The sequence below is a fragment of the Emydura macquarii genome, unplaced genomic scaffold (genome assembly GCF_026122565.2).
Source record: "Emydura macquarii macquarii isolate MOO-44397 ecotype Brisbane River unplaced genomic scaffold, CSIRO-AGI_Emac_v2 contig_2897, whole genome shotgun sequence".
Classification (NCBI taxonomy): Eukaryota; Metazoa; Chordata; order Testudines; family Chelidae; genus Emydura; species Emydura macquarii.
This window is the reverse complement of record NW_027133034.1, coordinates 16,291,484-16,319,373: the sequence shown is the minus strand read 5'-3', so window position 1 is coordinate 16,319,373 and position 27,890 is coordinate 16,291,484. Positions and strand designations below refer to the sequence as shown.

The following is a 27,890-nucleotide window of genomic DNA, read 5'->3' as shown; positions in this document are numbered from 1 at the left end:
TTACCATTGTGTCCCCCTCAACACCAGTGGTAATGAGCACCCTTACACTCATCATAATGCTACTGCTCATGTGGGAGAAACACTTGCCTTCATACAGGTTGGCCCCTAACTTAACCTATGATGATAAGTCGACTGATGTCTACACTGCCAGCTCCTTGGGGATTGATGCAGCGGGATCAACTGAGCGAGTCGTGGAGACCTGCTCAATCGATCCCAGAAGTGCTCTCCAGTCAATCCACCTCCCCGAAAGGAGTAAGGCTGTGTCAACTGGAGGGCATCTCCCGTCGACACAGTGCAGTGAATACACTGTGATACGGCAACATAAATAAGTCGACGGGAGATATGCAAACTACATTGTGTAGCTTGTGTATCTACCGTCGACGGCAGTGTAGACCAAGCCTGAGTAAGAGGAAGAGGAGGAGAGGGCAGGGGCAAGGAATGGTTTGAACTGCAAAACCTCTTATATGCATATCTGGGTATTCACCCAGCCCTGGAGATGTTTAGAAAAGGAAGAAAGACCAGTGAAAAGCATGGCAAGAAGTTGCTATTGTAGGTTCATTCCAGAATGCTTCCACAGGGGAGATGGATCTCATTTTAGCCCCAGATATTCTGCTGTTCAAGACCACAACAGACAAGCTGCAGCTTAAAAAGGATAAAACCTTCTTTTGCCGGGAATAGGGGGAGAAAAATCAGAATATAAGATAGGGAATTAAAAGAAGACTCCCAAGGACTGTTATATTTTATGAAACTTGGCAGTCATTTCATTTCCTTTGGGTGCAGGAAGTATAATTCACTTAAAATGGAGTTGAACAATCCCTCTATAGAAGGATTTATTTAACCATCATTTAACCAAACTGTTTTCATTCAATCCTCTCCCAAAATGAATCCTTATATTTCAATAACATGAACAGTTGATGATGTCAAAAAAGTTTGGATGTAAAATATATGAAAATAGATTGACACTGTTCTAAATAGGAATCCATTTCTAGGGCTGGTTGCAAATTTTTAGTTAAAATTGTTTTTCAACAGCAAATTGGGCTTTTGACTAAACAAAAATTTCCAAGGAAAGTGCCTGCTTTCTATGGAAAATGTGACTTTTGATCAAAAAAACCAAAATCTGAAAAGCTTTTGCTTTTAGGCTAAACAAAATTCCCTCCCACCCCTTTTTTTGTGAAAAATAGTAAAAAATTTCCCTGGAATTTTTTCCCCCAACCAGCTCTATCCATTTCAGTAAGGCCATTCCTTTGTTTTAATTACATATTAGCAGGCAACAAAACAATAGAAAATGTTCTGTATTTCAACTTTTAGAATAACTGTACTTCAACTGAAAATAATTCCATAAAATCACATCACTATCAAAAGTCAGACATCTTGTATTAATCTTACCTTGTAATAATTCTCATCAGAGGCAAGAGCTTTGGAAAGTCCAAAGTCACTAATTTTGGCATAATGTTGGGTGACTAGCAACACATTCCTTGCAGCCAAATCCCGGTGTACAAAATTGTTTTCCTCCAAGTATTTCATTCCCATGGAAACCTGATGCACCAACTCCGTTAAGTTCTTTTCCTGGACATGTCTGAAAGTCATAATTGGGTCTGTAAGAGGTCAGTAGTTCATTTTCATGACTTTTAATGAAGATACAGAACTAATTAATTAAATGACCTCCCTTGCATCATATGGGTCATCTCGTTCATTTATGTTTTTACAAACTTTTATTAGAACAGATGACAAAAGTGCCTCCTGAACAAAAACAAAAGAGTTGCACGCTCAAATCAACAGGCCATTGATTGTGGAACGTTTGGAAATATTTCATTTATTCAAAATGTGGCAGTTTCATCAGAAAATGTTTGATACATAGGAGTCTTACAGTAACTTCCCACATCAAAAAAACCCATTTTAATTAGTATTCAATTTTTAAAAAATGTAAATGAGACTGGTCTGTTCTTGGTAAAACCTTACAAAATATACTCAAAGCCAACATACTTGTTTTTCTGCAAAAATTTATTCAATGGTCCAAGTTCTGCCATCTCCATTACTAACATCCAGGACTCAGCTTCACATATGCCTATCATGCGGACAATGTATGGGTTATCCAGTTGCTGCATTACATTTGCTTCTCTCAGTAATTCATCCTTAACGGCTGGATCATTATTCTCATTCTTAAGAATTTTTACAGCTACGGGCTTGGCACCCCTATAAAAGAAAGTCCAGTTTAGGGATTACTTGTAAGAAAATTCTAACTGTTACGTACACACAAAGTTCTCAAATGTGATGCATACACTGACATCGACATTTCTAGGCTTATAGCAGAGATTAGAAGTGGTGATACAGCTAGGACTTCTGAATACTTTTTGGCACTGAAAGGCAAAAAAGTGTAACAAAAATATCCCTTACAATGGGTGAAGACAGCTGAATGAAAGATGGAGTCTAAGGAATCATAGAAAAAATGCACACACATCCAAGAGAAAGGTCTTGTAAACATCCCCACAGCCTACTGTGCAAGATCCTCACCTTCACTCTTTCCCCTTTACACTGGGTAAAAGGCCTGGAGCAGCATGAAGGAGCCCTAAAAGCCCCGTGTCTGGTTGGGGGAAGATTCCCCTGCCGCAGAGACATGGAAGAAAGCTATAAGGCTGCCTTCCAAGGTTCCCTTCATAAGCTCTGCTACAAGAACATGTTGGGATTGGTGTGCTGGGGGCAAGGCTGCACTATGCAGCACTGCAAAGACTCTAGCGGGCACTGTGGGTGATAGGGCAGCCAGGGGAGGCTGCTTTAAACTTAGACAGAGCACAAGCAACTGAATGGGAAAGTCCTCAGAGAACAGTGGTGAACTGTCATGAGGGAACAAGTTTAGCAAACATAGAACAAGGACTCTGTTCAGCATGGGTCCCGAAACATTCAACACCTGAGCAACACTGGAGGGAGAATACTACCTCCCCCACCTATGAAAGCCTTACATAGGGACGAGAAACACCTCCAACTTTAAAAGCTGACAGTTCTTACACATACTACCTATACATTTCAATTAGCAGTTGCCAGTATTTCAGGATGCAAATGTATGAAAACTGGAGAGGCTGCATTTTTATCAGTACATGCAGGGTCTGTTCCTATAGCTGCTCTGATTACAGAAACTTCATTGACTTCAAACAGACTTTCCTCCTCCAAAGCAGTTATATGATAACGCTCAAAATGCTCTGGGTTAAAAGGACTTACTGAAGATGTACATTAGGGCTCATAAAACTGATATTCATTGTACTTATTTAAGCTGAGATTCACCAAGCTGCACAGAGTATGCGCAGGGCCCTTTTCACCACTTAATTCTCAGAGGGCGGCTGCACTGACTGGGATGCGAGCACTGAGTGGAGTGATTCATACACATCACGGACCAAGGTAAGGACCACAAGATATCATGGCCTACAGCCCCTGAAAGGGACTACATAGCTGTAGTGGGGACTTTTCCACTTTATGGGCTAAAATAACGACTGGGGAGTACATGAACTGAGGGAGAGAATCACACGAAGCCTACATATTTGGACTTAGAAGGAGAAATGTGTGTGAATTTCACCTTCAGTTACTGTATGTAAAACATTTTGTCACATTAAATGAAATGGTAGTAAAAACTTACTTTTTCATCATATAGAACCCTTTCTTTACAGTACCAAAGTTACCAGAGCCAAGTTCTCCTTCCTCCAGAGTCAGCAGTTTTCTGTCTAGGGAGACATTTTTTGGTTTTATCTCCTCTGGATCTGCATATGGACTTTCATAGACTTCCGTGTCCATGGGCAAAGCATCCCTCTGATCTCCTGCATTTCAATCAATAAACAAATTATCAAATGACAGGAAGTGTGTCCATTACTTATGGTAGTTTCTGTCTTCACACCTACTGTATTCACAGTGTAGGTGATCAAAATTGTCACTCATACCTTTGGCTTAAATATAAGTATTTGCTTAAAAAAGCCCAGCTACTGGTAGCTTCATATACACATGGCATTCCTCACATTGGATGTGTTGGGGGAGAGAATGATGATCTACTTCATCTTTTTATCAATTTATTTTCCTTTCTACTACCATTAGCAGTGGAAACTGTAGTGTTTGTCATCACTACCTGCATTGTCCTTATTGGAACATTGACAGGCAATTTTTTTGCAGCCTTGTATTCTTGAAAAATAAATAGAATATTACAAATAAGTGAAGCCTTTCCAAGACAATGTTTGTGGAAGTACTATGCTTTGTGTATCATTGTAAATGATATTGTATTGTGCTCATGCTGTGATAGATTGTGTAATCTTGGCATTTATATGCCGACATCTTATTTGTATACCCATACTCTTTCCATTCAGCATAAATATTCACAGCCATCAACTTAAAAGCACAGTACTATTCTGAAAAGTTACTGTAAAACTGAGCTTCATGAGCTTCAGTGTTTATTGCTGGAATGATTTCCAGATCTAATTCTTTTGTGTTTAAAAGGAAAATGATGTTTTACTAACTGCCAGCCCAGATCAACCTGGCATCCGAAAGTCCAAGCTGAGTTCTTTCCTTCTCTTACATCATGACTGGTGGTGAAGATTCTGGAAACCAAATTAGACCACCATTTGCACCTCTGTAACCTGATGTCTTAAAATTTAGGGGTGTGTGTGGGGAATATTCTGCACTCTTTTTCAAGGGTGGTACGGCAGACATGTGAAGGAGCACTGCTAGGGAAAGTTCCCTGCAGGTTCCAGACGCTGCAGAGCCCCTCTTCATCCATCTAACATGCATGTGGCAGAATTTAGTCCATAAGTAGTAATCATTTTAAAATGGTTTGAAATGTCTACATTTATTGAAATGTTCACAGTTTTTAAAAATTGACAACAATGTTGTTACTGAACAAACATTGAATCATCTGTCTAAGCTCTTATCCATATGTAAAGGACATAATGCCAGCACTGAGCCCCGTGCTACTACTGCCCAATGGGGGAAAATAAGCTATCTCGGAATCACTGACATGTTGGTATTCATATTGTACCAACTCCTCTAAACAGGATGCTGTGTCAATGTGTGCCACTGCTCACTGGAGGAGAGCTGAGAATTTAGTGGGTTCCACACTGCCTCAGACTCTGTGTCAAAGAGCCATGGGAAAAGGAGAGAAGGAAGGATCCTCCGAATCAAATCATTTCTGGCTTCTAACTACAGATGCTGATCTGCAGTGTTCTCTGCTACCAAACTTGAGCTGTGTAGATGGTGTTGCAGTAGTAGCTACTAATACATTGAGTAGTGGGGACCAAATACAGTTGGGTAAAACAAGACTTACTCTTATCTATATGTCTGGGCTTGGGGGTGATTATTATTGGTAGTGAGAGGTAGAGATTTTGGTATTGACAGAACATCTCTCTGCTTACCTTGGTCAGCTCCCATTAGCGCTCTGGTCCTCTGCAGCACATAAGGATTAAAAGACGCAGAATCATCAGATGGATGAGGAATGGATGGATGTAACTGTGGCATACAAATAGAATTTTTCAGCTTGATTAAGAAATGGTGTCTTTGAATGCATATTTTTTTTCAGATGATTATGGCATAATGAAAGCTAGAAAGATGTAGAGGGAGAATTAGAGAGTAAGAAAGGGATCAAACCAAGCTTATGTCATTCTTTAGGTTATTGCTTGAGTAAATGCAGGCCAAATAAAACACACGCTGCTAAAGCATAAAAAGCTACTGCAAATATTTTAGAGCGTTGGTTCTGAGAGAATAACTTTAATGACTCATGCACAAATCTTATCTTGTGGTCATTTTAATTTACTTTAATTTAGTTTTTAAATCCTATTTCAGTGTAACAATGGAAGTCTTCAGTATTTCTCTTTAATAATTTATCTCCAAATCCAGGCCATACAGAAATTCTGAGCACAAAAAATACATCTATTTTCAATGCAGATATTGTAGAATGGCTCTAATTCCACTATGTTGAGGAAAACAAAAGTAGATAGAGATTACTTTACCGGTCTTAGACAACCAAAGGTTATGGGCAAGATTTTCTGTCCTACTCAGTCTCCTTTGTGCTTGTCTGGTGGCAGAAAGGGGCCAGAAACTGACCCTACCTCTGCAGCATGGGGGAATCTCCAGCAGATGTAGAGCCAGTATATTTGACTCTTATGCCACTGCAAACTTAGCTGTAGGAGTGTGCTGAGGCAGGGAGAGAATATGGCTGGAGTATGGTGTCTTCCAGTGATCCCTGGTTGGTAGATGACCCTTTGGGGACCATAGACAGCTAACCTAGATTAGATAAATCCCCACACTGCTTTAAATCTATTCTGGGACTGTCATAAAACCAGCTTCAGGATCCAGGAGCCACAACCAATTATCTTGCAGTTGAGCCCCAGATTTCTTCCATTGTCTGAAAAGATCACAGCTGATGTTGTAGCAATAATATGAAAGATCCCTTTGAATAGTATAACCCAACCAATGGAACTCACAATCTTAGGGGTTATTCAACTATGAAAACTCAGACACCAAGAAATGTTTGCAAGGATCAAATGTACAACAAAAATATTGTACTTGAAAGACAGTAAATGGCTTGTTTTGTACATATTGGATTATATTACTGCTTTTAAAATCTCTTTTTACACCTGCAACTTTTAGTTTTCATGGCACAAACAAAACAGGTAGTTTTCAAGTTAGGATAAATAGAACATCAGAAATATTGAGGAGTTAAGGTCAATTACTTGGTACACTATCTTTTGCACTTCTTAGTCATAATGCTATATAAGAAAAGCAGCCATCATTAAGGAGATATTTCTCACCAGGACCTAAAGAAATGATTTTGCATAATTGAATGTACGGAAAAGGTTTTACTGCATCGATGTGTAGAGCAAGCTCCAAACAATGCTAGCTTGAGGAGCTAGCTTGAGCTCCTCAGGTCTACCATGTCTACTGCACTGTCATAATGGGTCTATATCTTCCCCTGTGGTGTTGGGGCATGGTGGGCTACATCAGGAATGTCCAGAACATTTCACATTCTGGTTTGTCCAGGCTGCTGGAGTATCACCTTGGGGCCTGATGCAAACACGCAAAATAAGAGCATTCCTGAGTCTGTTCCGACATATTCCAGCGGCCAAACTGGCCCTTGGCCAGCTCCAGAATTGTGAAGCCACAAAGGTGGTGTAAAACCACATTTACCCCTTTTCTTCAACCCTAATTTTGAGTACTAGGCTAAGTGAGTCCTTCCAGACCCAGGAATTAAGGCCTATATTTCCTTGGCATGGGTCACTAAAATTTAATTTATGGTGTCACATTTTTATCTAGGTCATAGAGTTTTACTAAAAGCATCCTGATGACAAATTCAGTGAGGCTAAGGAAAGAGTTAACATTAGACATTCCACAAAGAGAAAAAGAGGACAAAATTTGCAAGTAAATGGAATATGATTCACTGGTTTCTCGTTTCAAATATTCACTAAAAGATTGTGATCTGGGAGCCCATCCATGGGAGTATGAACTATGGGAGGAGACTGACCATGAGGGAAAGCAGTATCCCCTATTTTTAGGTGAGACGAGGAAGAGAGATGGTGGCTGAAGGCTAGGAAGAGGAAAGAGATGGAGAAGCCAGAAGGGAGAAATGAAATGACGTGACCAAGGGGGGGGGGGGGAAAGAGAGATTGAAAGGAAGGTTAAAAATACAAAGCAGATGAGGCTACAGATGAGAAATGGGAGATCTGGAGTAATGGTGATGTGAAAGAGATTGGCGAGGAGCTGTTTTGTTGATTTAGGGACAGGGTGTAAGAGCACATAAAGCAGTCCTAATTTCTTCCAGTATTCCCTTTACTGTCCGTTATAATGGGCTATAAATGAGCCATTCAAAAGAGGCCTGGAAGAGAAGGATGAAAAACGGGGGTGAATGCCCAGAAAAGTTGTTGAGAGGCTGCTTGGGAAAGATGTTTCTTCTTCTGGCAGTGCAGCATTTGCAGCCAAGTTGGAAGCTAGGAGTTCTGAAATGCAGAGCACAGCTGGGGTCTCCAATTTCAGGGATCAGTTAAGGTTTTAAATAATAGCTCCCTTTTGCCCTGTTTACACTAGAAATTATTACTTAGCACAGCAAATAAAATATTTACACAAAGATGGGCAGGCCTCGCCAAATTGTCTTGGGACCAGGGGCTGCAGACTACCCAGGGCAAGGTTGCTGTTTCCACATGCCCACAACTTACAGTTGGAAGTTGTTCAGTGAGAGTTGAGGGTGCCCAGCACCACACCAAAAGCACTTGGATTTGTACAATTGTGCTAAGCATGGGAAGTTGTGAACCCAATGCCTTGAAATGTTCCCTGCTGCTTTCTTTAAAAGCGTACACAGTGAAACCTTTCTGTAGTCATGATTAAGTAAAACCCTTTCGACATAGCTGTTCCTCCCAGATAATCAATGCAGCAGGATATTCTCAATTTATTTCTTTTCATGATTGGTTGAATGATCTCTAGAGCTTGTACAATTACGGTGTTTACGTAACAGCGAGTTTTTGCTGCTGCTAAAGTCAGCAGACCTCTTTGCTTTTTAGATGAGAAAAGATTTTATGAACCAATTTTTTTCTCATCCTACAGACGCTCAGGAGAAATGGGCTATAAATGGGAAAGGGCTTAGAAAAAATGACAAGTTCAGAATTTCTAGTGGACTGGAACTTGCTGTATACACGCTTGATAGTAATACAAACCTGGAGCCAGAAGCATAAAGAGATAAAGTTATGAAAAACCAAACACTAATTTTACTATACCACCTTATATAGGACACTCATTTTTCCTGGTTACTGTCACTGGTAACAATGACGAACATTGCTATTAGGGTAACAAGAGGATCAACCACACCGTCATTTGGTGACCACCCTCCCCAACAATTTCTGAAGACTTTAAGGGGAAAATTTCATTGATGTGACCAATATCAACAAGACACAGAGGAGACACTTGCAACTACCTGATTCTGGGTCCCAGTCTGTGTTCGACCTGGCACACTTTAGAGAATCTGCTGTGAAGCATGCCTGATACTTATGACACATCAGGGACAATCTGCCAGCAGGGACTAACTGAAGCAAACTGGCCATGCACTGACAAGCCTGCCCTGCTGTAGGGGAAGAGGGGCAATTCCCCACTTGAGGATATGTGGTGGTTTTCCACCATTTGTGCTTCAAGAGCAGGGGAAAGAAATCAGAAAGGAGTGGATTCACTTGTCCAATCATTTCATTTTTTAAATAATTAAGTGTATAGCCCTTATACTTAAGAAGAAATTTTTGTACATGTGAACTGGTATACTGTTGTCTTACTGAATCTGCCACAACAACAACAGCTTTAACAGAGCTGTGAACTAGCACCATTCGTCTCTTGAGGGAGTTAACTCTCAAGATGCATCATGACTGCTTATATCTCAAACACTGCTAACTATTATATTGCTCATGATTTAGCTAATCTGGGAAATGAGTGTGGAAAATGAGTAGCGTTCCAGCATCTTCGCCCCATTCTAGTTGGACCTTGATGGGGTTCAAATAGGTGCCAGTAGATTTTACCCTATTTAGCACAGTATTTTCATTAGGATTGCTGGTTGAATTATATTTTAAGTTATTGTTTGATAAACAAACCATTTTCAAAAGTCTGTACTTTTCTGCCTACCTAATCTGGAAACATAAACCATTTACAGTTTTGTGCAATTAACAGTTTTCTTTGCATTTGCCCACTGTACAGTCAAGGCTTGCAGAGTATTCTGTCTTTTGGTTTTCTTTTCAATAACATGCCCTTTGGAGCACATTAGAATACTCCCCATAAAGTCCAGCAAGGACAGCTGAAAGTGTGTGTGGAAGGTGCTTATTGTTGCATGTCCCATGTGCTGGGTAATAACACAGGAGGATGCCATTCTTATTCAATTAAACCGGCTCTTATGCGCCATGTCATTTCTGTCCCATTTTACAGATAGTGAGCCAAATTCTGCAGTCCTTTCTCAATGGGAACTTTGTCTTAGTAAGGGCTAAAGGATTTGACCTCTCACTCTTACTATTTGAGGAGTATATACTTGATCTGATAGTAAAAATGTGATCACTGGAAACAGAAAATCAACTAAAAGGACTTGTTAGGAATGAAACTGTAGAGCTGTGATATTATCCAGCGTACACTCTCGTTAGTTCTATTCTTGGTCTAAGCTGTCAGTTTACGACCTGCCATTGAGTAAGGAGGTATGTTCAGCATAGTGTGCACACAGATTTTGTAGGGGTATAACTACTTCATTGAGAGGAGAGATTTTTTTAACCCAAATAGTTATATGGGTACAACCCATATTGTGGACACAATAAGACATATTTAAAGGTACCTTCTCTTCCCTTTCGGGAACTAGCTGTACAGTGTAAGCACTTTTAGATTGGTAAAACTGCATCCACAATTGGGAGGGAGGTATGGTACTAATTTCATATACCAGAATAGCTAAAGTGCAAATTTTTATGGGTAGATAATATCTTACACTCACTCCGACCCTGTGCAGGTGCTTAGGTCAAGCTAGTATTGTGCCCGTTATTTGTATTACAGCAATGTACAGGTGCTCCACTCAGAATTGGGTCCCATTTTATTGGGTGCTGTAAAAACATGAATTAAATGACAGCACCTGCGTTTAAATGCTCAGTGTCTAGAAAAGAGACCTAAAGCTTTTTGTTTGTTTGTTTTACTATTCTATTATGATCATTCAGACAATCAGTGTAGCAGATGATTTCTTTGCATTTTGATAATTAGTAAGATACTTTGATTTGTACATGATCCAAATTTATATATGGAAGTATTCTGTCTCTTTCATAACCCAAAATCCAATAGGTTAGCACTCAGATCTTACTAGCTAAGGAAACACCAGGCATTGTCTAAGACGTTCTAGTCCCCACTAGATGTCACTAGTTGATTTAAATTTTCTTTTTCATCAGGTAAGTCGTACTTCCTTGTCTAAAGGAATGTTTGAACTGCCTGTTTTAAGCCACTGAAGAAGCTACCAGGAAACATTTTGGTTTGACATTAAGATAAAAAATAAATCATGATTTATTTTATAATTTTTTAAAATGCACATTCTAGAAAATTCTTGTTGTAATTAAGGAGAAATAATTTTCCTAATTAATCAGGTCTAAATAAACTTTGCAAATAAGTTTTAAATAAGGCCAAGAGTTGAGAGTTTTGACTTTCAGCTCAGAATGTTAACTTTTGAGCACAGGTTGTAATTTTGCACTATCATGAAATCAGCATTATTGCTGAGTACTCAGACACGTAAGGTTAAATGGATATCAAAGCAGGTTTCAGAATCTACCTCCCATTTCCTAAAACTATCAGGTTTCCCTTACAATATGTGCATAATAACAAAAACTCCTCTCCAGAACTGCAGTTGTCTTCACAACACCGATACTATTGACTGTGTATTGTGTACATTCAACAGAAGTTGGACAATAGGCATTTTCAATACAGAAAACAGCTACAGAAAAGTGCTGACTATTTGGTATGATGCTATACTGCAGCCCCCAGACATTATTTTGAATTACAACAGCCTCTCAAAATGTGATTCTGCAATCCACATGCATTGCAAGGCAGGGCTGCCTTTACTAACACTAACTTGAGATCTACTCACTTTGCACATTTGGAGCCCATATCCTGTACCCTTTGAAGACAACAAAAGTCTTACATAATTATTTAATTCTACCTCATTTTCCCACAATATTTACCTTGCACTGTCAAAAAGTGCATGAGAGAGACTGGATTACAGTAATTAACATGGTTGTGGCTGTCTTATGGCAGTTTTTGGAGCTTTAGATCAGTTTATGATCGTACCGCTAGATTCCATAATCTTCCACCAAATGCTGGATCTTTACTGGGGAACTACTTAGAGTGATTCATGCCATAACTCCTGGTGATCCCATTAGTAACTGAAAAAGGGAAAACTTAGCCATAAGGAAAAGCTTTTTTACAGTAGATGTATCATACTGTGGAACAGTTTTTCAAGGGAAGTAGTGGATGCACCATCACTTAGAACTTTTAAAACTAGAGAAAACACTAGTAAATATATAATAGCATTGAAATGGAGATAGTTTAGAGGATAGGTCTTCTCTATCTGTAATTTCTATGATTCCCAAAAGCATTTAACGTGTATTATATTGCCATAGTGAAAAGAGTTATAATTTCCCTGAAACAGTCCACATTTCCAGCCCAAATCTCAAATAATTTGATTCCAGGCTGTCAATTTGTAACTGGCAAGATCCTACTTGATAACCACACATATATTTGTTTCTGAAGGAGTGAGAAGAAATCCTGAACTGTTGTGTATTAGCTATTGGTGATAGAAGGTTTAGTTGTGAATGAATAAATATGGCAAAATGAGAATGTCTTTAGGCTGTTAAGGGACTGCATTTAGAAGGAAATTTTTAAGGAGAAATTTTCAAAGGCAGAAATGGGAGTTGTGTACACAACTTCCACTGAAAGTCAATAGGAGATTGGTGCATCTAACTCCCATCTCTGCCTTTGAAAATCTCCTCAAATTCTTGGACACAGACTATGAAATGTAAGATAATAAAAACAATACTTTATCTTATGAAGCACTATCAATGCATTGGTTAGGATGACTTATGGTCATTTAAAAATGAATGAAGGTCAGGAGTCAATGATGGTAGCATAAGATGCCTGCGGTACCTCTGATGTACTAACTAACTGGCTGAAGAGGGCTCAGATAAGGATGCTGTTGGTTGGCTACAGTCTTTTGTTGCTGAATGCTTACAGACACAGTGACTTCCAGCAACTGTTTCTCTTTCATCGCAGTGCTTTCTACAGAGTTACGTTCTATCTCCCCTGTGATCCAGTGTGCATGTAAGCCTGCTGGAGAGGATGGATGGGAGGTGGGTGGCAGGTAAGGAGGATTAATGGGCTATGGTGTTGCCAGTATGCTGACAATCCAGCTCTAGATTCCTCTGATCCAGTGAATGTGGGCAAACACTTATCCATGTCTACTAGAGATTGGAGTCTAGAGGAGGATGAGCTGGCTGTGGCTCAATCTGGACAAGATTTCATAGAATACTAGGGTTGGAAGGGATCTCAGGAAGTCATTTAGTCCAACCCCCTGCTCAAAGGTTTATGTGGTGTTGGTAGGTTTGAGGGAAGCAACTGTAAGATTTGCCAAACATTATAACTTCTCCTCTTACAGAGGCTGTGTCTGCTTTTTGTGATGTAGGGCCACAGTCTGGGGTCTGCTTCAATCCCTGTTGCTAGATGATTAGATAGCAGCAGTGACCAAATGGCTTTTTTTTTTTTTTATCTATACCTAGCAAGAATTCAGACCCCTAGGAACTTATTAACCAACAACAATGTAATTAAACACAAACACCCCACAGTCCTCATATGCAACATCATGGCCACATTTTCAGATAGGCTTTAAAATTTGTGTCCATATGTTTTGTGGACACAAACAAGCACATGTGCATGCAAATGGGGCATTTACAGCAAGAGCTTCTTCTGCAAGTCCTCACATGGTGCCAAGCATAGAGCAAAGGTTGTTTGTGCTCCAGCATGACAAATAAGTTAAGTACTAATCACAGTTCTCCATATTGACTAGGAGTAAATCTCAAGCATCTTTTATGTCTGCTTCTTTACTCTCAAGAACATAGCGTAAAAAAAAGGGTGAGGTCTGGGTGAAGAAAGGACATAAGTGTTATTTTCAACATGCAATGAAGCTGTTAGGTGTGCTCTTGAGGCTTTACCTCTACATCTATCACTGTGCAGTGATACGCTTGTTAGCCAGGCAGGTAATTTCTTTAATTCAGGATTGAATTCTCCTGCATCCCCTACCTACTTATCACTTTTTCCTTTGTGCTTATTCTTGAAACATTCTGCACTTGCACAATGCATGATCAAACCCAATAGATAACGACATGATCTGTGCATATAAATTTTGCAGGAGCGTGTTTAGTGGTTGCTTGAAAATTTGACCTTAATGTATTCACTAATACATAAAACAAGCCAATTTTCTGTTAGTAATTGTTTATCTTAGAATTATAATTTTGTACAGGTATAATTCATTATTTTTAAAGTATCTCCCTTATGTTGTATCTCAGGAATACTGATAACAGTGCTAACATTTCAGGATGTGAGGAATAAGTTACCTAAAAAACAAATCAAATGTTTTACCATTGCTAAGGGTTAGCATTTGTTTAATTCTATTAACCAAGACCACATTTGTGCATATGATTTGTGATTAGGTAAAACAAGGATTAGAAGCAGAAAGATGAGCAAATCTACATAACCAAATTGTTAGTAGCCAGACACATGCTTAGTATCAGCAAGCCAAAAAACAAAAGAAATGAGGTTAGCCAAGTATGGGTAAGTCCTTTCACTCATTCAAAACCTACAAAGACTATATTATGCACCTTTTTGCTGCCAGGCTTTGGAAAGGTGTACGATTTGATTCTTGAGATAATTCCACCTGTTGACCAAGTCTAGAAACCATAATGTCAAAGAGGAACAGTAAATGTGTCAGGAAAATATTTAAAATATAAACAGATGTGCTTTTACAAGACCAATCTTCCAAAACACTCCTGGTATTTCTCCAATCTGTACCTCTAAATATACTTTTAAATTATTACACTGTATCAAAAAGTATGCAAAAGTAACATGTGAAATCTCCCACTGATCTTTAAACCATATCACCCCCTCTAAATCTCTCTTTTAGAGATCATTATATCCGAACATAAGGGAGAAAACACAACTGTTACCAGCATCATTGGGAGAAATTCTGCTTCCAATTACACTCTTGCAACCCCACTAATTTTAGTGAGGTTCCATGCATGTAGAGCAAAATTTAGTCCTTTGGATAGTACAGAATTTTCAAAGTTGGAAACTACACCATACTTTGCAGAAATACCAAAAGGCAAATTTGACTGCAGTTATAAATCAAAGACAACTAGGCTTTTCTCCCAATCATTCACACAGTAAACCTCTTCTACTGCTATTGTAAAATTCTTACCCCCAAGTAATCAGAATTTAGCAATATGAAGCAGATGATAACCTTAATATATTATAGGTGGACTAATACAGCTATCAGAATTTGAAGCATACCTTGATTTTAGAATTAACATAAGGTAGTTTTGTTTTGTTTAAAAAAAAAAAAAAACTACATAAACTGAATTGAATTCAAAATAGTATTTTGAAAACACCCCCAAAACAATAGGCTAACTTTCCCAAATGGACTTGTGTCTATACAAAGTAATTGAAAACAAAAGCAAATATGTTTTATGAGTTGATTTGCCTAATGTGACTGATTAGCTCTAAATGGCTCTCTCTAAGAGATAAACATAAACAAATAACACTTATTTAATTTTTTGAAATAGTATTGTGTTTTCCTACTGATCACACAGTTACAGTTGAGATGGCACTTTGACTCCTCTTTTCATGTAAAACAGTCTCAGAACTGACTTTTGAGGTTGAAGGTTTAGAACTTTTCAAATAATTGATTTGGACATTATTATGAGTTATCCAATTATTTAAAAAGAGTCTATCAGCTGTGTTTTCCCCAAAGTTCTCTTTTTGAAAGGATCACTTGCTTTCAGACAACTAAAAAAGCTGCTTTGTTTTAAAACGTCAAACTTGGCCTAGACTGTACATATTCCTTTTTCAGGAATGGGGGCTTTCTGGTGTGTGACAAATTTTAGGATTGAAACATCAAAGCCCCAAGATTTTTAAAACTGCATATTGAATCTGTTATTTTCCTTAATCTGACCATGTTTTCTTTCCAAATGGGATCAAAAACCTTTGGGAACTTTCTACTTATTGTGCAACAAATGAATATATCCTCTAAAGCGGTTAGAATTTTTGTGTAGAGTGAGCACCGTTCACCACTCTTACCCTGTAAAAGTCACTCCTTAACTTTTGACCTGGCATCTGTGCAGCAGTCTGTAATATTTTAGAGCTAATAATGACTAAAACACATGATAGTATTACAGACATTAAAATGAATCCTAAGATGAATGTTTTGTAGACATTGAAGGAGGATATCTAAACAAACTGGCACTCATAAAAATTAAAAAACTAATTAGGTCTGGGTCTAGAATTTACATGCCTAGCATATGGTAACAGCTATCTAAATACATGAATAACACAGTACTTGGACAGATAACCATTGGTGAATTCCGGGGTGCTCTAAACTTGTTGCTCCTCTGTATTGTCAGTGACTGATTTCAGGCTCAAATCCTAACTAAGCTCATCTCCTGGCCTAAATCCTTGATCCAGCTTTGGGAAGATGCTCAGGAAGAAGGAATTATCTCAAAGGTGGTGGAACTATTGGAACTTTACATGATGGGAAGGAAATGTCTCTACCGCACCCAACCCTTCTGTGGAGTACTGCTATAGAAGGGACTTCATGCTGTCTGTGGTGTATGCACTTCCTGTACAGCCTTCCAACACTCTGTCTCCCCTTACTGTATTGGTTTCACTGCAATGGAAACCTCAGTGTAGCAGAAGAGGGAACTGGATTTTGACATCTTGCCTTGTTGTTCTGTTAGTTCACCCTCTGGAACATCAATGACTAACAAAAGTAGGTTCTCTGAAACCATAAATTGTGATCTTCACTCTCATGAGCTAAGAAATGTTGGGACTAGAGACATGTCTTATGAACACATAGATAACCTGTGCAGGAAGAAAAGATGGAATAGCCATTGCTATTTCCTTACACCACACACAACTTTATATCTGGGTGTTTTTTCCACTAAAAGCCAGGGCTTCTTAATCAAAAATGTATGAATAATAAATTTTTTTTGGTTCACTGGCAATTAAAAAAAAAAATGTTTCGGACTGATGCGAAACAGATTTTTTGGAAGTTTTCAGGAAGTCAAAGAGTAAAAAAAAAAAAAAAAAAAATCATTTGGGCTCAAACTAAACATTTTGATTGATCTAAAATGAAACACTCCATTTCAGATCAAATTAATTTTTTTCCTTTTTAATTTTTTTAAAATAAAATGAAAAGTAATTTTGAAACAAAAAGTAATTTAAAAATCAAAAAGTCAAAGTGTTTAATTCTGAAAACATCAAAACAAAACATTTTACTTTTTCAGAATGTTTTGGTTTTTGTTTGTTTTGCTTTTACACCAAAACAATTTGCAAAATTGACGCAAATTCAGTAAGCGTTTTTGGTGGATCCGAATCTGCCTTTTTTTGGTCTGAAAATAGTTTCAGTTGAAAAATTTTGCTCACTCTACCCCTAATCAGCCTAATTCAGGCATTAGCCAAGTTGCCTCTTTGTTGTACAGGTCACCATTGGTATTTATACTAAACTGAGCCCAGCATTCTTTTTAGCTTTCTCTCTTTCAAAGGAGAGGCTAATGTTGTTATTTAAAGATGTGGATGAAAGAAAAATGTACTTGCAGGTTTAAAATAGGAGTACCACAGAAAGAAAAATGGCAGCTTCTTCTACAGCTCAATTGGCTGCCCAGCTAGTTTCAGATCCAAACTTCCTCATTCTACTTCTTGATTAAATACACCTCTCACACAAAGGAGACCACTACTTTTGGTAGCTCCTTCATCCCTGTTTTTTGTATCTAGAGAATTAAAAAATGGCGTGGGGAATAGGAAAGTGATAACAACTGAGAGGGACTAAGATACGGGGGGCCTGTTTACGAATGGGGTAAAGGAGGGTCAGAATAGCAAGTGGGGGGAGAAGAAGAAGGTTGAGGGGATGAGTAGTAACATGGGGCCAGATGAGGAGAAACAAGAGACTAAGGAAAGCAGCAGTAGCAGGGTAGGGTAGGAAGAAGGTAGCCAAGATAAAGCTAGGTAGGTGATCGGGTCTTGTTGCAGCAGGACAGGAAAAGGCAGGTAGAACTATATGGAATAAAGAATGGGGGAAGGTGGATAGGCAGAGGGCAATCTGCTCAAGTGAGGAGACCCTGTTGGCTCTCGGGTGGTGGGGAAGGACAAAGGGCTGGGCTATATGCTGGTTGGGAGACAGGAAAATTCTGGTCTGTGGGAGGAGGGGAGAGAATTTGGCTGCCATAGTTAAAAAGGAAGAGGCAGGTAAGGGGAGGAGCTTCTTGCCATCCACTTTGGTAAAATTAAAGGGACATTAGGATTTCTGAAAACTCTTATCTCAGAGCAGACCTAGCCCGCTATGAAAATAGTGCATTGGAATCAAGTAGATGGTTCACTACAGATTCTACACTGTCTACATCAACGTTTGCAATTTTTATTTGTTCTTCCGAGTATGCATTTCTGTCTTTGCAGCTTGAATCAATTTTTAATTTAAGTTCTGTATACAAGAACTGCTGCATAAGTGGTCAGCTGAACAGGTCAAGAGTTACCATTTCTGCATAAGGATGCCCATAAGGGAACTCAGCTATGAGAACTAAATCCTTTGAGTTCTGTTGATAATAGGATTCCATGTAATTTTCTGGTTTTTTTCCGTTTATATTAAAAAAGCAAAGAAGTGATACACAAGGAACTCTATTAATGCAATACTAATGTTCAGATGTTAATTACAGAAAAGTCTAGAAATGATATATCAGTTAATATTCTAATTACAGCAATAATTTTAGAAAAGGAACCAACAGGGCATGTACAGAACAGCTCACTGAACCCTTTGTTCTCCCCAACGCTCCTTGCTGTTTTACCATATGTCTAATTAAGGGCTCAAAGCTGCTTCAGATTAGGTCAATAGCAAGTTTTCTATTCAGTTCCATAGTAGAAGACTCAAGTCTAGATCTGTAAGTCCCTTGAAGTTTTAGTGTTTTGAATCCCAGTCCTGAAAACACTAAAGTATGTGTATAATTCTGCTCATGTGAACAGGCCTTTTAAAGTCAATGGAACTATTCAGATGAGTAAAAACACTTGCCTAAGTGTTTGCAGGATTGGGTCCTCAATATGTAAAAAATCATGAACAACTATGGAGACATAAATAACAATAAATTATAATAATACAGCTAGAATTAGGGTTGCACTGCAATTTCATTGATGAAGCGAATACAAGAGTTTGGCCTATGTTCATTCATTACATGATCACACAACACTGATCAATTTAATCTACAGTTCAACTAATAGAATAAAAAAATTGAACTACACTTTTTCTACAAGCTAAGACATGAAAAGTTATCTTTTTACCGTATTTCAAAGAGGAAACTGCATCTTTAACACTGCACCTAATGTAAAACTTTATAGAGCTTCAAATGTTTACTTTTCATTTATATTTAAACTTCAGCTTTTTCTACAAACTTGCAAGCATGTAGGTACCATTTTCTGTTCTTGCATAAGCTACATTTTAATCTTCTGCCTCCACTACGGTTGTATAAATAAGATGACTTGTATACAGTTGACATGTTTAAACTTCACTTTTGAATATAGCCTTAGATATGTTGTATGGAGCCAAACCTCAAGACCAACGTTTCCAAAAGTGGTTAATGTTTTTGGGTGTACTTGTCAAAGAGGCCTGATGTTCAGAAAGCATTGGGTTCCTACCCTCTGAAAAAAATCAGGCCCCTTTAAGGTGTCTTGAGTTGGCACCCAAAAACTGAGGCACCCATAACTATTATATTTTGAAATATTAGCCCAAATGTTCGGACATTTGGGGCTGAAGGTATATCCAGATATTGTATGATGATATAGCAGATTTGGACAGTGCTCTCACAAAAATCTCTCTCACTCTCATGAAAATATTTCCTGGGGTTATTTCTCTTTGGAAAAAGCCACTTGAACAATCCACCATTGCAGTAAGGGGTGGATGTGTTTTGTGATGAAGAGAGTGGCTGGTAGGCTACAGTCATTAACTGGAGCAGTCATGCCATCAGCACAAAAACTAGAGCTAATCCGGGCCAGAGGGGAAGGTGCGGCGAGGCAGGGAAGCAGCACTTTTGAGAGCCAGGCATTTTTCTTCTTTAAAAAATACAGAGTGAAGACCTGTCTCCATTGAAGCCAACAGCAAAACTCCCACCGATTTCAATGGGGCCAAGATTTCACCCAGCATTTGTGATCAAGGTGAAGATGTATACATCTTGTTTATATGAGGAAAAAGTGTTTATTTCTTTTTTTTTAAATTACTACATGGATCTCCCCTGACCCTCCAAAGCTCCAATAATGGCTGTGAGCTGGTCCGAGACTTGGCTCTTAGTGTGACACAAAGGCAAAGTTGTTCCTGAGCCCAGTGTGCATATTCAAGCAGCCTGTGTATGTGCATGCATGCTGGCAGCAATGCTATTGTCACATTTTGCGCTTTGGTTGGCAAAGGAGTTAAATAATAATTATTATTTTAAATGTTATATTTTCTCTCTGCTACCACTGCCTTCCATCTTCTGTTGTTACTGATCAAATAACACTAAAAAGTTGAACATAGGGGTACTGTTCCAGAGGGGTAGCCGTGTTAGTCTGTATACAGCAAAAACAACGAGAGTCCTGTAGCACTTTAAAGACTAACAAATTTAATTTCAGTAGGCATAAGCTTTCATGGGTTGCACCCCACTTCCTCAGATGCAGTTGCTGCTGTTTACCTAAGTGCTATCCCCAGTCTTCACTTCACCACAGGGTCGTGTATAATACATTTGCATGTCTATGTGACGTTTTTGTTTTTAACTGGTCATCACTCATTGAGAGCCAGGCCAGTCTACTTAATTGTTGCCCATTTATCAGGGCCTGGCTGGTATGGGCCCCTCTTGGCCTAAAATAAAGTCTTAGATTGGATACACTGGCTCTTTCATTCTTCCCCAGAAAGAGAGTCCCTTGAGTTCAACAATTTCACATACTCTTCCTGTATCTGACGTTTGCCCAACTGGAATCATAAATCTGACTCTAAACATTCGTAAGTGTTACACAGGAACAAGATTAACATTTTAGATATTTCTGAAAATCAGTGGAAGATAGGCACCTGATTCAGAGGCAAAAATGGCAAAGTATCCCTTTATTCTCCTAAAATATAACATTTTATATGATTTCATATGTTTGGTGATCATGTAATGAATGACTTTTTGCAACTCATCTGGGCAAGCAAGGCAGAGTTCTGTTTGGTGTGAACCTCGATTCAGAATTTCTTGTGCCGTGTGTGATTAACATTTCAAGTTTAGGGCCAAATCCTGACCCCTGCAGCACTGATGAGCAAAGAGGAAAAAAATCCAGAGAATCTTTTACCATCTTTTGCAGAAGTAACAGGGCAGAATATTTCCATGGGCCTGGCAGTCATCTCTGCCTGCAAACCACATCCTAAAGAGTTCATGATCTGTGGTTGAACAAGATCAGTCAGCTATTCCCCAACCGAACCCTCACTGAAGACAGTGGAAAAACTCCTACTGATTTCAGTGCATGCTGGATCAGGACTTTGCAAAACCTGATGTCAGCAACAAGTGCTATCTGTGAAAACACTTTGTTCTTATTCAGCAAAGCGATTCTACTCCAGCCAGCAGATTCCTGAAACAGAACATGCACTGTGTAGTATCTCAGCTCCTCACTGCTGTTATAGATGGTGCAGAATATGGCCCTTAACATTGCTTTTGTGTAGCTTTTTGTATAGGATAAATCATAATTTCCAAATATTGTGCTTATAAAACAAACCCAAGGAATTGTGTGCTATATATAACTGAGCAAAATCTAATCAAAACAATAAGCACGCTAGAATATCTCAAATCTGGGGTAATGTACTTTTCCATGTACTGTCTATATACAGCAATCATAACAAAATTAATTCACTGCTGTAGTGGCATGCATTCATTAAAGTTCCTAATATATTAAGACATACTAAGGATCTCACTTGCTTTTCTTAAACATAAGCATTACTGCTGCTTCCGCTGCCTTCTCTTACCTTAGGATGGGTTCCGGGAAGTGGAGGACGGGTGTCAAAAATAATGTTAGCTATAAGGGAATCAAACAGAAGGATTACTTTGCAGGCATACAGGCTGCTGCTATTCTTACCAAAGGTGGGGAAACCAGGAATCCCTCATCATGGATGGCCTCTAATCAAACAACTGATTTTACATACTATGATTCCAGTAGGTTTTACTGATGGTCTGTTGATGTTAAACACAACAATCATCATCTACATTGATTTGTAAGTCTTGTTCAACATCGTGTTAGTTATCATAATGCTTCAATATTGTGTTCTTATGAGAACTAATTTTCAAGTGAAGAAAAGCCATTTTTATGACCTGTTGGAACTTATACCTCCTACTGCTGTATAAACCAGCCTCACAACCTGCCCCAGAATTTCTTTCTACTATCTGGACTAGATACAATATTTACCAGATCTACTGGCCTTCAAAAGCTTGCAGACAATACTTCACTGACTGTGAAAGAGAAACCATCCCAAGAAGAATTAAAATATTTAAGGGTAGCAGGGGACTAATTGCCATCAGAATTAGCAATCATTGGAGGCAAGAACATGGCTCTTTATAATATAGAATCCTCCTCCACCCCTTCTCACACTACTTACTATATCTTATATCATTAGCACAGTTAGAAATTCAACCATACATTTGGGTTCACTGCAATTCTTTACAGTAATCTGCATGTTCTTATTCCTGTGACAAACAAAATGCACACGACTTTTCTTATCTTTAGCAGGAACATTAGAGCGTCACAGACGTCTGAATAACTTACCATTTTCTGAGCCAAGTCGTGCACATGGAATTGTGAGGACCCTTTGCAGCCCATCTGGTTTGTATGAATAATGTTCAACTAACTACCAGGCCAAAAAAGAAGAGAGAATGAGAGAAGGGAGAGTTAATGGAGGAAAGAAAGTTTTGAGCAATAATATGGCTGATTCCAAGTGTGGTCAGTAGCTTATTTTTTTGGACATGGATGGACAAATAGACGGACGGACATACAGATGCATGCAGTATGCGGTGTGCAATTAACATAGCTATCGGGTATGAACTACTGTATTAAATCTGCATTTTCCTAGTCTGAGTATAGACATTTAGGGAGGTCTTCTGGATAAGAGAATGGGCTAGGAGTAAGAAACTCTGATTTTTAGTCCTGGTTCTGTCACTGACCTGTTGTGTGATCTTGGCTAGTCTATTTCACCTTTCTGTGTCTCTGCTTCCCATCCCACCTTTTCGTCTATCTTTCCCACACTCTTTAGGGCAGGCATGAAGTGCCTTGGCTAGGCCTGTAGACACTACTGTGGTGTTATTAATAATAAGACATGTATTGTTAGTAGAACTGGCCTTTGCATTTTTAGGTGGCTTTACCTAAACACAGACAGTGGAATCACAGTCTGCCCTTCTACTGTCTAATATAGGGTAGGGGATCAAGGCAGGATTTGCAGCTATGTTCAGAGACTACACTGAGTCATTGTACTTGCTCTCAATCCCATCTTTCTAAATTGTGCTTGTGTACACAGCATCTATAGTACATACTCATTATAGAGTGTGTGTGTGTGTGTGTGTGTGTGTGTGTGTGTGTGTTTATTTTACACAGCTCTAAGATCAGAGGCAAATCCTGCCTCCCTTCAGTATTGGTCTGTAGTGGAAGAATTTGCTTTGCCCAAACAACTCTCCTCATCAACAGTGGAGAACACTAGTAAATCAGCCTCTCTGTCAGCTTTGCATTAAGCAAGGAGGACATGGATAGTTAAAGGAAAGGCTAAGAGTTATTATATACAGCTATAGACTTACATTATACATATACAGTTATAACAACAATTTATTTGTGTTAATGTAATATTAAACTATAGGAGGCAGCAGATTTCTGCAGCCATTTAATTTCCTTTAATGTTTTCAATTTATCCACATTTATCTCTTGTAGTGCCTCATCTTTATTACAGACTATAATATTATCAGCCATCCATTCCATGACTGCTTAATCTGGGCCAGGATTTAGACAGGCAGCGTTGGTAATGCTGGGCAGGCTGTATTTCCCAGTTTGCCAGCTAGAGAGTCAAGGAACTGAAGAGGATTGTGTGTGCCTAGCATCCTAAACTATTCCCTTTGTGCTTACTACACCAGAGTTGTGTCTTTTGCTTGTCACAAGGATGTTAGACAAATGCCTTGGCAATGCATTGATATTATTTAATCTGGTTTTTATAACTGAAAATGCTTTTCCATTCAAGGAAATGTACAATTATTTGAATAATGACTAAAGCAATTTTAAATTAAGCCAACATTTTTTTTAAAAACTATTAAAACCTGTACCACTTACATAGCTTTCTATAATAAAATATATTTTCCCCAACGATGAAAGTCACTGAAAATTAAGTTAGAAATATGTGGTAAATTACCATCCAAAACATACTGCCATTTGACTAAAGATTGTGGATGCACAATGAAGTAAAACACAAATTGCCTTATCTGGTGCCATAGTAACACGATGACAGTTACCCAATTGACTAATTTAACAGACCTGCCAGAGGGTGTCAAACTTTTTTCCATCTGGTATAGAAAGCTTTCCTGTCTTATCTCTGTCAATACGATAATGCAGTACTTTTCCTTCACTGAGCAGACAGAGAGCATAGGATCCGTTGTTGTCCCTTTCCCTGATTCTGAAATGACAAGAGAAACATCAAAGGTTATCCTCAACTAGTAGCAAGCATCTCTGTTTTGGAGAAAAATATTTTCCAAATGGAAATACAGCTAAATCTGCATTCCAGCTTTTGAGGACTTCCCTTTAAAACCATCATGTTCTTTTAGTGTAAATTTTAGAAAATAGAATTTTCTGAAGTTTTTTTTTCCAAAAGGAAAATGATAAAACAAAGAAGTTCCAACAGGTGGAGCTATTTGCTAGGGAGCAACAGAACTCTGTGTTCTACCCAACATGCACACTCAGTGAATCAAGGGCTGAAGTTAATAGCAGATAAAGAGAAGCATAAATAAAAAGGGAAACACTGAATCCGTCTGTGGTATTTACTAATATAAGTCATGTTCAAGCAATGTAGCAGGAATTTAAAAAGATGTCTAATATTATTAATTATGTTAATATTTGCCAAGCAAATTAGATCTCATGCTTCAAGATGTAAGGTCTGCAGCAGATACATAAATCATTGCACTATTGGCCATACACATGAGCACTCTCTGAAGTCTCTCTCTCTGACTCCTGCTTCAGACAAAGTGCTCGTTTTAATGGACCTGTGGTGGGAAGCAAAAAGTCAAATCCAGTTTCTGTGTCCGTAAGTGTTTGGAATTCAAGTGCAATTTCTTTTACATTATATTAGGTTATGAAAGTGATCCACGTCCTCTCCCCATTATCTTCATTGTTAAGAGAAGGAAAATCAAAAGTTACCATGGAATGCAGTGTAGGAAAAATGTATAACATTCACATTCAACCACAATGCTGGGCAAACAGGGGGTCTGAAAACATATGAAGTGCCTGCACTGAGTAGTACTGCTTTTGAAACTATACTGCATGTTGTAGTAACATTACCCATTGTGGGTTTATCTTGCTTCAGTGGCTGAACCCAGGAAATGGTTTGAGCGTGCTACTGCCTCTATGCTGCCGGACTGGTCCTTTAGCACAAAATGTAGACTTTTTATTTTAAATCCGAAGGCACCAGATTCAAACACTGCTGATAGGGGGCTGTCAACTGAACTGGTCAATAAGTTTTCTGATGCAACATCTTCCTGCTGGAAAATGCAGCTTCAACTATAGTACACTGAAAAATTCTGTGCCAATTTTCACAAAGCTTTAGTCTGAAACCTGTCTGGCTTCCTGCCAGCTCATCCACATGCCTCCCTGGGCTCATTAGCAGCTCATCTGTCAGACTGCCAGGCTCCCTGGGATCCTTGGCTGGTCAGGCTCCCCAACTCACCAAGCAGGTGGCTTTCCAGTTGGCCTGACTCACTGGTCAGTTGCCTGTGTGGGGAGTCAGGCAGTCAAGGGAATATTCCCAAAAAATCCATTTTAGTTCTCTTGTCTGTGAAAAATTTAACATTTTTTTACCTTTTCTCCTAACTTGAGACAAAAGGGTTTTTGGTTGTCTCCCCCACCCACAAAATTAAAAAATTTTCATAAGTGGGAAAGATTATTTCTCAGCCAAGTCTATATTTCAAACAGCTTTCAGAGTTTAAATAAAATGGAAATGAATTACCAATATAAACAATGGTGGTTCACAGTATTAAAGAACTGAAGAACTAAATCATAGTTAAATAGTTTCTCAAAGAACTTTGAAGTAAGTATAGCATGATGCCCTGACACGGTACTGACTTTTGTTGGTATTGTATTTATTAATACACTATTAGGTCATGTTCCTGTAACTCCACTGGGCTTTGTAATACTTTCCTCATAGACTGTAAGGTCAAAAGGGATCATTATGATCATCTAGTCTGATCTCCTGCACAACGCAGGCCCCGGAACTTCACCCACCCACTCCTGTAATAGACCCCTAACCTAACACTGAGTTACTGAAGTCCTCAAATGATTTAAAGACTTCAAAGTACAGAGAATCCACCAGCTAATGACCTGTGCCCCAAGCTGCAGAGGAAGACAAAAAAAACCCAAAGCTTTTGCCAAACTGCCCTGGAGGAAAATTTCTTCCTGACCCCAAATATGGCGATCAACTAAACCCTGAGCAGCTGGGCAATACTCACCAGCCAGCCAGAATTCTCTGTAGTAACTCAGAACCCACCCCATCTAACATCCTATCACAGGCCATTGGGCATATTTACTGCTAGTAGTCAAAGATCACTCAATTGCCAGACTAGGCTGTCCCATCATACCATCCCCTCCATAAATTTATCAAGATCAGTCTTAAAGCCAGCTAGGTTTCTTGCCCCCACTGCTCTCCTTGGAAGGCTGTTCCAGAACTTCACTCCTCTGATGGTTAGAAATCTTCATCTAATTTCAAGTTTAAACTTCCTGATGGCCAGTTTATATCCCTTCCGAACTTCAAACAAACAGCTTTTTTTTTGGTGGATGTCATCAAGACAGCTTTCAGGCTAACAGATGTAATAAATCTAGGTCTGGATCTGATGGTTGCTCCACGAGACTATGTCAGCTAGGGCAGGTAACAGTGATAGAGAGCTGTGTTGAGAGGTTCATCGGATCTGAATACCAGAACTGTCTGGCCCATGCTGAGGTTATTATAACCATCAGTCCAGAATCTTTCCTCAATTTCCTCAGAACCTTCTGGGGATCATGGGATCAGCGCACAGGCATATATTAGTCCCAGTGACCAAGGGATGAGAAAAGTGTCTGCCAGGGAGACTGAATTCAAATCCCCCTTGGAACAAAATGTTTGATAGTTGTGGTTTTGGCCTGTAGCAAAAAAGTCTATTTCTAGGAATCCTCACTTGCAAAAGATGTTCCGCAGGACTGAATCTTTGTTCATTGTTGTTTGAGAATTAACTGCTGAGTTGAACTGATAAGATGTTCCAAAGGTCAGAAAGACGCGGAGACACTGGTGCGATTTGATTTTGCTGGCTGCTGTGAAGGAAAAGGGGTATAATTCTCTCTACCCTTCCTGGCTTCTGAGTGTGTGTGTTTCTCCTCTTCTGCACGTGAGATGGAAGGAGTCTCTCTTTTGCTTTCACCCACCATCTCTTGGCAGGTAGGAGACACAGTAACTCTTCTTCCCCTCCTCCTCCTGCCTGGGGAGAGAATATAAGGTTTCCAGTGGCATCTGTATAGATGAGTTTGTTCAGCACTCTCTGAAAAGCCTGAGCCACAGTTGTGTAATTCTGTCTTTTTCCTCTCAACCTTGATTTCATGCAGAAGCAGCAAAGTATGAGCCAGGTCAGTAGACTAAGTAAGAGGCACATGCCTGGCCCTGAAGAGCTGAATCCTGGCTTGAGGATATTTTTCTTTACATCTGTGATCCTTAAAAATCTTTACAGTACAGGAGTCTACTAGCTCATTGATGTCTGATCTTGAGTGGATGTATGAAGGTAACTCATTAACAGTAATGATGGCTGCACGTGTAAAATGTCAGCCTCAGTAGAGCAGACCACTATACTGGATACATGATTGCTTTCCATGTTATTGGGAGATAATAG

The 27,890-nt window shown here is 39.0% G+C and overlaps 1 protein-coding gene across 2 annotated transcripts in view; it reads right to left on the bottom strand.

Moving 5' to 3' along the window:
- SYK (spleen associated tyrosine kinase) overlaps positions 1–27,890 on the bottom strand; it is a 72,241-nt gene that overhangs the window by 7,247 nt on the left and 37,104 nt on the right. For both annotated transcript variants that reach the window (XM_067568862.1, XM_067568863.1), the window contains 8 exons: positions 24,307–24,445; positions 22,564–22,645; positions 21,770–21,819; positions 14,373–14,441; positions 5,382–5,475; positions 3,626–3,803; positions 1,984–2,193; positions 1,387–1,576 (listed from right to left, as the gene is read on the bottom strand). In XM_067568862.1, the coding sequence (XP_067424963.1) occupies positions 1,387–1,576; positions 1,984–2,193; positions 3,626–3,803; positions 5,382–5,475; positions 14,373–14,441; positions 21,770–21,819; positions 22,564–22,645; positions 24,307–24,445 (1,012 nt within the window). The remainder of the gene's footprint in view (positions 1–1,386; positions 1,577–1,983; positions 2,194–3,625; positions 3,804–5,381; positions 5,476–14,372; positions 14,442–21,769; positions 21,820–22,563; positions 22,646–24,306; positions 24,446–27,890) is intronic.